The sequence below is a fragment of the Choristoneura fumiferana genome, chromosome 18 (genome assembly GCF_025370935.1).
Source record: "Choristoneura fumiferana chromosome 18, NRCan_CFum_1, whole genome shotgun sequence".
Classification (NCBI taxonomy): domain Eukaryota; kingdom Metazoa; phylum Arthropoda; class Insecta; order Lepidoptera; family Tortricidae; genus Choristoneura; species Choristoneura fumiferana.
Window position 1 is genome coordinate 3,568,626 of NC_133489.1, and position 11,327 is coordinate 3,579,952.

The 11,327-nt window shown below is 38.9% G+C and overlaps 1 protein-coding gene across 1 annotated transcript in view; it reads left to right on the forward strand.

Moving 5' to 3' along the window:
- Positions 1-72: 72 nt before the first annotated feature.
- The window catches only part of pigeon (gamma-secretase activating protein pigeon), a 27,628-nt gene continuing 16,373 nt past the window's right edge, over positions 73-11,327 (forward strand). Inside the window, exons 1-4 of the mRNA XM_074101880.1 lie at positions 73-303; positions 482-904; positions 3,109-3,248; positions 3,962-4,087. Coding sequence (XP_073957981.1) covers positions 243-303; positions 482-904; positions 3,109-3,248; positions 3,962-4,087 — 750 coding nt within the window. The 5' untranslated portion in view covers positions 73-242. The remainder of the gene's footprint in view (positions 304-481; positions 905-3,108; positions 3,249-3,961; positions 4,088-11,327) is intronic.

Below are 11,327 nucleotides of genomic sequence, written 5' to 3' on the forward strand. Positions count from 1 at the left end.
GGTTGAGTGACGCATCAAGCGCTACATCCCCGCGGCTTCGCAGCTGTGCTTTGGTTTGTGTTGTTGGTAGCCATGAAAAAGCTAATGTCATTCTGAACTACAGCTGGGCGCCAGCTGATAGAAAATTGAGCGAGAAAAGTCAATAAAGGGTGTGCATATAAACTATTGATAACGTGGCGATACAGTGTAATTGCAGACGTTATGTGAAATACAGGTGTTGTTTGTGTTGATATTTGATCAAAATGTCTGTTCAGAATATTGCTGTCAAACTTTGCGGTGTTTTGCAAGGGCAGAGTGAAGCAGGTAGGTCGGCGCCCCAACACCTTTTACTGTCGATATCATCGCTCATAATCTTGAATACCTTCCAAAACTTTTAAATCCATATGTATATCCGTCCATAAACTCTTTAAAACATCTTGGGAGCAATCTAAATGTATGATATTACGACAAATAATACCTGTGCCTTTTCTGATGTTTTCAGAAGTAACAGCTCGAGAATGGCGCTTGCTCGGACAAGAGGAAGACGGTTCTCAAGTTCTCTCCTGGATAGCGACAAAAGACGACAAAGATGTGCTCAACATTGGCGTTTACACCAACAAAACTAAATCTCTCGCTACCCTGCACACTTTTGAAGAGAAACTGAATATAATTCAAGCCTCTATAAACGCGAACCATAGCTTGTTGGTATATGTTGTAAAGCAGCTACCATCTGAAGATTCGGAGATAAAAGAGCCATTGTATTTACCGTTTTTGGTATGCCTGCTACCAGATAAAGATAAAACTCCGATAGAAGTTGAAGCAAGTTCTACTAAGCAGATTATGTTGCAGTATGTCTATGGAAAAAGTAATAAATATAGTCCAGGAATTAGAAATGATAGATTTCTGTTATTCAAGCATCTTGAATGTAAGTATTCACAGTGGAGAACTAACAAAAGAGGGATTTCAATTTTATCGTGCATAATCGCTTTGAGAATCGAAGTCCTACTATTTTTAATCAACTACCCGAAGAAAGGATATGTCTCAACCAAATGTATGTATGTATGCCTATGTCTTGGTACTCTCTGTGGCCTAAACAATTCAACATGTAAGGTATCATAAGACTCTTCTTCTCAGAGTGTCATAGGGTATTATTCCCTACATAATATAGGAGATTTCAGCGGTCTGTAAAAAAAAAATTGAACTCATAGTGATTTGAACTAATAATTAGCCCATTCCGATTATATGTTTATTATGTTATAATACTTAAACTACCATTTTCGCAGAAACATAAAAAAAAGAAAAAAACCACACTACTAAAATTTTGTTAAAAAAAAACTATCTTTTAATTATATTTTTTTGCCTCCTGCTGTGACTTATTTATAGCATGAAAGTTCATTTATAATGTGTCTTTTTTTTGGTATTATGGAGTTTAGATAAATGCATTACAGTAAATAGGACAACAATATCTGCAATAGCCTATTTTCAGCTAAATAACTTCATCACATCTATATGTGCTATCAAAATAAAATATGTAGCTTTTGAACAATACAAGCGCCTCGCTCGCGCATTTGGCTCGAGCATTGGGAGCAACAAGGGCCGTTCTCTATTTTAAAAGAAAGAAAGAAAATACATTTATTTTACTTTATTTTACAACATACACCCTAATAGGTGAAATACTGCCCTGATCCTGAGGTGGGCACGCACGGCCCACCTGGTGCTCCTCTATATACGCCTATGTTAAATGTAATTATAATTAGACAGAGAGAAATGCTTATTTGTATGCATTCAATACTCAGAAAAATACATTAGAAGAGAAAAAGAAATAAAAATGAACGTCAAATTAGTATAAATTATTATTATTGGCTGAGTTGTTAATTAAGTAATTTACTTTCTAGATACATTTTAAAATTTAGTCATTTTATATGAATAACTTGCTTTTAAAATTTCATTTTGTATTTTTTTGTATGTAAACAACTAAATCTTTCTCTAATTCAATGTTTGTAAACTCTTTATTATAACAAAATATAGACAACAATTGAGGTACATGTGCAAAAACCTTTGAGTGAATATATGTAATCACTATCAGATTCGGAAATTTTACTTTCCGATTTTTGTATTTTTTTCTCTGATTTTCGTGGTTCAATTTTATTATCTCGGTCGCGCGTTCGGCGATGGCCGAACTCAAATATCAACTAGTCGAACCAAGCGGTAGCGCTATGCGACGCGCTCCGCCCTGTGCACTGTGCAACCCGCCTGGTCGATATCAAACCACTAGAAATTAAATGTGGAACTAATAGCAGAAATAAGTGTCATCATCATCATCATGTCAGCCGAAAGACGTCCACTGCTGGACATAGGCCTCCCCCAAGGCTCTCCACTCAGACCGGTCTTGGGCCTCTGCCGGTGATTCACTATAGCACCCCCAAGGTAAAAGATAAAAGAATACAAATGAACCCACGAAATAAGCCCAGACCCCTAGTCCCCGGCGGCCCTGCTATTCCTGGCTCCGGTAACGGCCATGGTAACGGCGGGGGAAATAAGTGTATTCAAAGTAAAATAAAATACCTAAATATACAAGTATACGACGTGTGAATGTTAGATCGTTGCGAAATCGACACAACAAGTAACAGCTGGTTGCTGTGCGAACCATTCAATATTAGAATCGACACAACAAGTAACAGCTGGTTGCTGTGCGAACCATTCAATATTAGAATCATGTAATGGAGTGGCCTCACCGCCGCTCAAAATACGGAGAGCGTCACGATTTTATTGCATGCTCTCCCACACCGCTGCTTGGAATACGCAAACGGTGCGGAATCGCAGTGACGTGCCGTAAATGTCAGGACTTTACCGCATGCTCTCCACAAAAACTCGTGACGTTTACGGCACGTCACTGCGATTCCGCACCGTCTGTGTATTGTGAGCAGCGGTGTGGAGGACAAGCGATAAAATCGTGACGCTTACGGCACCTCACGGCGATTCCGTACCGTCCCCGTATTTTGAGCAGCGGTGTGGCCGCTCCTTAATACGATTACACTTTACGACCAGTGTACATACAGGCATAATACAGCCTCCAATAACAAGGCTTTCCGGCAACTAACATTAAAGTACTCTTTACGTTAATTCCAGATATAAAAGTATACCGGACACCACAGTTTCTGAACGAGTGCGACGACGGCTCTGACAAGTGGAACTTTGACGGCATCTATACGGACCCAGAGACTATAGTCAAGGTGTTCTCGTGGGCCCAGTGGGATTGCGTCAACCAGGTTTGATTGTTTGGGTTTTCTGGTATGAATATCGCTAGATGGCGTTATTATCAATGAACTATGAACTAAGTGAATGAACTAAGTATTTATACGTATCGTTGCGTTGACGATATTGTCTTGCTTGAAATTAGCTCATTTAGTTGCCCAATTAGGGCCACTCATTGATAATGATTATGTATAAAACAAACAGAGACGACATCACAATATCTGTTAGAAAATATATCAATCAGTGGTAAAATAGACTCTAACGCTATTTTGTAGAAGGCTGAACATGAAACTACCGCGAGACTCATATTAAATGTTATTATAACGGATAACTCACGTCTTAAACCGAGTTTAGCTCGACATGTTTCGGGCTATGTAGCCCTATCTCAGGAACGCGAACCGGCGGCTGCCGCAACACGCACACTATGCGCCACCGCTCTGCACGCACGACTCAGCAACGAAGGGTTTACTTACAATAAAATATATTATATGTCTTAAAATGTGAGTATATTTGTGTATCATTCCGCGAGTCACAGACGGTTCTGACAGAATATCAGCGCTGCAGGCGTTTAACGCCTCAGCATAATGCTGACAGCGGCCGTTTCATTTTGCGAAAACATCAAACTACCGTGAATGTGAATAAATGATTCTATTCATTCATTCTAATGATTATTTCATTAAATTCTAGAACATTCCGTATAATTAATCTAAACCTTTTTATATTCCAGGTGCTCTACTACATCCACTACCGTGCGCCCGCGCAGAGCTTCTCGGACGAGGAGGCGTCACCCTCCGAGGCCACGCCCACGCTCTCCGCGCTCCAGCTGCACGCCGACCTGCCGCACGAGACTGTCGTACGTACACACACGCACACATACACAAAAAAGTTCACCTTCAAGGACGTCGCCAGCCGATGGCCCGGGGGGTGGGTGGGGGGTCAAGTTGATATGGAGAATGAGAAAAGTATGAATTGTAGGTATTTATTGGAATTGGTGAATTCATTCGAGTTTCGGTTTTGACGTACAGGAATGATCGATCAAGCAAGTCAACTCAAAAATGTAGGACTTTGGTTTGAATGCTTTACATTTGGCAACTTTATTAGAATCTCTAGGGAGGGGGGAGGGGCAGCTGGCGACGCCCTGTAAACCTTAAGCATCGTTGCAGCTCAGATTTACTTACGGAAGTCAACACACATACGACGACACTACCCACACCCGCGGAAAGCTCTAACGAACACACATACGTAGTAACAAAATGAATCGCACCGTTTACGAGTTATTTACGAAAAACAAAAAGACCTTTGTAAAAGGACCTTTACACCCCCCAAGCTGCTAAATAATAAATGATCAGAATGTTAAATTAGGTCAGGGCTCAAAGTAAAAATCGTTAGCTAATTATAATTATGGTCATTAATAGAGCTATTTGGCATGCTTAAAAAATATTTGTAACATAACTGATCTATATATATAATAACATAAATAATTCATTTTATTCGTGTGAAAACCGTTAGATTAATAAATATAAGAGATAATGCGCGCATTTTACTAAATTCTCAAATTTCCAAAAGATACACTACGTGCTAACAAATACACGCGAGCGGAGTGGCGGGTAACACCAAGTCTTATATACTCGTATATAGGACCTAGGACCCGGGTCACCGTTATACAATACCACAGTACAATAACTTTTTATTGCACACCAACAGTACCAACACACAGCAAGCAGTACAGAAAACAGGTATATACATAGAGATTTTCTAAGGTAAGCAATAGGCGGTTTTATCGCTTTAGCTTTTTTTATTTACAACAATTACCAATATTACCGAAAGACGGGCAGCAGTATCCTAGACGGTGGAACATTCTGCCAAGCGGGGTGATTGCGGCAATCCGCCCCAAAAAAGTGTGCCGTTTGTTGGAGGCATGTGTCCAGCAGTGGACGTCTTACTGGCTAGCGATGAGGATGATGATATTTTCCCTAAAGAGAATCTGTCTGTTCCATGATCCGCTGGTGAGGGAGACAGATATAACGACCGTCAATTTCTGCGTATGTGACAGTCGCGTACACCAGCCAGTCCCCCACGATACCTTATTTTGTATTTTGGTGCTTTAACCGTCACCCCTGCCCTTTCGTGCTGTACAGTCAACTGCAAAAATGTGTCTATTCGAACCACTCAAAAATATGTTACCACGGCCTTATTACATCGGAATAAGAGTCTGTGGTACATATTTTTGAAGGGTTAGATAACTCCAAATTTTTGCATTCGACTCTCGACTGTATGCGTATATGAGTAGACTTATAAGTTGCCTTCCTTTTGTACAATTCATCGTGCGTTTGTTGCATTTGTAGAAATTGGTAGAATTTGAAATGGAAATTAGGTAGATTTACTACTCAAAGTTAATAGATTTTTAATGATTAAAAATGCGCATAAAATGTTTCAAATTATTTATTCGTGATATTTAGTTTATAAATATTCTTATTAAATAATCTCAAATGGTCAGTTCCGTTTTAAGTGCTTACAATCGGAATATTTTGAAAAATAGGTAGATTTGAGGCCGAGAGTGGTAGATAGGTAGAACGGAGGCGAATTAGGTAGATCTATCAAAAAGTTAGTAGATGTGTGTCGTGTGACAATACCTGGTCGTTCGTTTGATTAAGTAATGAATCTTCACAATGCTTCGCAGCACGTGAGATTGTGTGAAAAATTGCCAAATTTCAACCTTCTAGGTCAATGTTACTAAAGCCGTCAATGCGTAAAGTGCATTCTTGAAGAAACAAACGTCAACATGTTAAATCATAGTACAGCGCCATCTTTTGGCAGATTGATCAGAAGCGATCTGTGGGATCAACATGTAGAGTAGACTCACGAATGTGGCATCATTGGTCATCTGTTTGGTTGTCTACGGGTCTACATGTTCCATCAAGTGGGCTGCGAGCTCATCTGCCTACTTTACTTTATAATAAGTTTCTGCTAAAAAAACATTTTGATTACAAGCTTTTTTGCTGATTTTTCTTGCATTGAAACCCAACGTATGTATACCAAATTTCAAGTCAATCCGGCCACTGGAAGTGGGTCAGAATGCACTTGTAAGATTTTTTGACCCAACAAAAACAACAACAACCAAAGGGGCAAGTTAAAAAAAAAGTGTTATAAAAATTAGGATTTTTTTGTTAAAAATGCAATTTTTGCTACAAACTTTTTTGCTGAATGTACTTACATTGCCATCTGAACTAATAATAATAAAACAAGAACAAATACAAATATTTTATTTACCCAATAAAAGTAAGCACTAAATTCTACTTAATAAATAAGACACGACTACACAAATAAAATAATTTAGATTTAATGTCATTTAGTGCAAATGGAAAATGGACAACTCGAAATTATACTTCAAAGCAGAAAAATGACAATTTGAAATATTGACAAGGAAAATTGTCCATCTTGAATATAGTCGAAAATTAAATCTTGTCCCATGGTAAAATTGTCAAATTTGATGTACGCCGAAAAAAAAACGACCGCTTGTATTTACGTACACTCAGAAATATGAGGAACTAGCTTTTGCCCGCAGCTTCGCTCGCGTTAAATAAGAGAAAAGAGGGGCTACGGATTAGCCCGAAACATGTCGAGCTAAACTCGATTTAAGACGTGAGTTATCCGGGTCATTATATTTAATATGTGTCAGCTCGTTGAACGTACATGTAAAATTTCGTATCTATGCTATCAGCCCTTGAGGAGTTCCGTCATCAGCAGACGACCCTGGCTGCAGCATCAGGCGGTGTATATAGTATAAACGCATTGTCATTGAAATTTAACAATCATGTAAAATCTTTTGCGTGTGCCATTAACCTTTGAGGAGTTCCCTTCTACGGAGACGATCCTCGCCAGGATGAGCAAGATGTCACTGCTAAATAATTGTTACCAGATTTACATCAGTTTGCCAAATCTCCAGTCCCCAGTTTTATTGGATTAGCTTATGCGTTTTCTGATTCAGTTGGTATATAAAATTCTCTTTATTCGTGTTATCCCGTGGGATATTCGGAAAATCTTTGAAACAGTTTTTACCTATTAGTATTATCTACCTGCATGCCAAATTTGAAGTCTTTAATATTTATAATTACGGAGTTAGGGCCACTTTGAAGCGAAAATATAAATCCCATTTTATTCCCTATCCCATAGGAATTATGATAAATCCTGAAATTTTTTTTTAGCTGTTAGTATTACCTACTTGCTCGCCAAATTTGAACTCTCTAATAATTATAGTTACGGTAAAAGGGTCAATAATTGAAAGTGAAAATACAAATCCTTTTTATTCACTATCCCGTGGGAATTTCGTAAAATCCTGAAAGTCGTTTTTAGCTGTTAGTATTACCTACTTGCATGCCAAATTTGAAGTTTCTAATAATTATAGTTACGCAAATAGGGCCATTTTGAAGCGAAAATATAAATCCCATTTTATTTCCTATCCCGTGGGAATTTTGCTAAATCCTGAAAATTGTTTTTAGCTGTTAGTATTACCTACTTTTTCGCCAAATTTGAAGTCCCTAATAATTATAGTTACGGAAATAGGGTCATTAATTAAAAGTGAAAATACAAATCCCATTTATTCACTATCCCGTGGGAATTTCGTAAAATCCTGAAAAGTTTTTTTAGCTACTTGCATTTTTAGAGGATCAAAAAACAGTTACTGCAGAGTGGTACACTAACAATTGTTTGCCACTTGTATTGGAAAAAGTTCGGGAGAAACGACCGCACACCGCCAGGCGAACGATCGACTATTTAGTGACGTCAGACGTGGAATTACTGGGTCACGCGCCGTATAGCCCCGACCTCGCACCTTGCTATTTTTATTTATTCCCGAAAATAAAAGAAAAACTTCGAGGAAAACTTTTTATGAACACCGAAGAAGCAGTGGGTGCGTTTCAAAAGGCCGTCGAAGAGACCCCTAAGGACGAGTGGGCTAAGTGCTTTTCTCAGTGGTTCGATCGGATGCAGCGGTGTATTGATGTGAATGGACACCATTTTCAAAAGATATAATAAAACTAATAGTTTGCTCAGTTTTTGATTTTCTAAGAACTTTCAGTTTGACCCTCGTAAAGCGGAATTATTGAAACAGAGAAACGTGCATGTTGCGTACTAAATACTGGCCACTAAAAATTTATTAGGTTATAGAAAAATCCTATCGATTGTCGTACGTTACGGAAATAATAGCAAGAGTATAGTATGATAGTAGTTAATTAAATATTCCGCAGCGAAACGTCTTTTTTTATATTTTTTTTTACCTAATAAAATGTATTTTTTGGAAATATAGCTTTATCGTTAATATCGATCATATCATGTTATTTTACTACTAATAAATATATCATGATTTGTGTTTTTAACATGATGAGTCATGGCGACAAAATATTATAAAGAACTGACGTTGTCATTGAGGTTTGCGCTAGTGTCGCCCCCTGCGCAGAGCTTTGCCTAATATGCCCTATTTCCGCGGGATTTTGCCAAACCGCAGAATTTCGATTGGATTTCTAGCCCTAATGTTTTACGCGTGCGTAGCCACGGTTAAAGGCTGTATAACAATATTGTGTTGAATATTTATTTACCTAATTCCTCTATAGATGGCGCTGTTGTCTATTTCAACGCGCTAACGTTTGTTTTCCCGAAGACGGTGTTATCATATGGACCGTAGTGATCTAGCTAACCTAGAAGGTTGAAATTTTGCAAATTTTTTCTTAAATCCCACGTGCTGTAATGCATTGTGGTGATTTACTTATCGTGTCTATAAAAGTCCTGAACGTATGTACTATTTAATCCTTACCGATATTATAAGCATATGCATAAGCACTGCATGAAAGGCACGCAGATAGTTTGAGAGCCTGGGAAGGACATAAGAAATTAAGAATAGACTGTTTTTATCCCGGAAACTTAGTTTCTATGGGATAGCGATTACCAACCCTGCAAACTGGGTCGGAAGGTTCGACGGGTCCTTACATACCGCGTCTCTGTGCACGCCACCCAAGTAACAGGCACACACTAAGCTTTCCTACATGCGGTTACTTTCCTAAATGTACGCTTTACTATATTATACATATTGTGTAGGGATCGCTCTAGTCTAGGAGGCGCTATTTTCCAGACTTTTGAGAGGCCCGAAAGCGGTCTCGGTATCTTGCTCTACCTTGATCAAGGGCTGAAGCCAATGGTGTTAACGGTGTGTGTGAATGAGAAAGCATTATCATTAAACTTCGTTCAACAAAATCATTGATAGGGTTAAACTCGGTTTAAGTATCAACACTATTGTTTTACAACATAGTGTGACATCAAAAAATAATACCAAATTTCAAGCCAATCGGCTGATGTTACAAAGTTCACTAAAACTATACGTACATTCTAAGTGAACATAACTATACCATGTTCATTGCTCGGAACACCGCCATCTGTTGAGAAATATAATAACTAATAGTGTGCGAAATTATGCATTAAAATTGGTAGCGGATCCTTAGAAGGCCGAACATTACCCATCTCTTAAGCTGGGTCCATATTTTTTTTATTTGACTGGATGGCAAACGAGCAAGTCCTGATGGTAAGAGATCACCACCGCCCATAAACATCTACAACACCAGGGGTATTGCAGATGCGTTGCCAACCTAGAGGCCTAAGATGGGATACCTCAAGTGCCAGTAATTTCACCGGCTGTCTTATTCTCCACGCCGAAACACAACAGTGCAAGCACTGCTGCTTCACGGCAGGATTAGCGAGCAAGATGGATGGATGGATTTGTATCATTTGTCGTATCGTATCTCCGTCGCGTTTCACCGGCGCGTATTAAGATCGCTAGTGTGGACGCAAAAACAGCGCGATCATGCGGCGCGCCGTATCTGTGCCCTTAGTGTAAGTTTTGGGTAACAAAATACGTCTCGATCGCGTTCGCGTTAAAATCTCAATTTGTATGGAAACACGAACATCGCAAACGTTTCGCTAGAGGCTAGAGGCGCTGTTCGTGTTTCCATATAAATTGAGATTTTAACGCGAACGCGATCGTGACGTATTTTGTAACCGAAAACATACACTAAGGGTACTGATCGCTCGGGATCAATGTTGATACGCGTATTTTATATACCCCGCACACTCGCGATTGGAGGATACGCGTATCAAGATCGGTAAGTATGGACGTGTTTTGATACTGTATCACGATACGAAGTTATGATTTGATACGCGATACGCCGTGATCGCTCTCGAGGCGGTTTTTACGATCATCAAAGGGGATACGGACACGGCGTTATGATACGATGTGAGCGTCCACACTTAATAATACGGCGTTATGATACGATACACTGCTACACTACGGTTAGTATGGACGCATTTTTTCACGCGATGAAGCTAGTGATACGGTGTGCCCAAAGTGAGCGTCCATACTTAGGATACGCGTGATTGTGATCGGCAAAGTGATGCAAATGTGGACCCAGCTTTAGAGCCCCCGCAGACCGCAGACATTCTATCGGCCGATACTTTAGTTAGGCTTATTATTGCCCAATCAGCTAAGCTGTATAATTCTCTTAACAAGGAGATGAACATTTATTTAATGAGCTTTTTTGAATGTAAGAGCAGGGTCAGTGACTGGTTAAAAAATAAAAACTACTCTGAAATTGAGCAAGTCCAAATGCATATAAGATTTTTAACATGATCGCTACAGTCTCGTTTCATGTCCACACACACATACGCAGAAATACACACACACACACACACACACACACACACACACAACACGTAGTATATAAGCTATGCATGTCATTGATTTGATTTGGTTCTTAGGAAAGTATAAAATTAAATGTATCTAACTAAATAAATAATACATAATAATATTAATCAGTACTAAATGTAATTTAACTTTTACTACAGAGGGCCTCTTAACACAGGTATTTTATACTTAAAAAGAGGTGCCAACCATTGTAAAACATTGTGCTTTTTGCAACCTTAATAAATAATTTGAAATTTGAAAGAAGTGAGTGCGCAAACTACAGGGTGTCTCTTGACCATGGGGCTTTAAATTTAAGATTCGATCTTATTCGCATAACTAAGTTACTTTTGTTTTGTATTGCCGACCA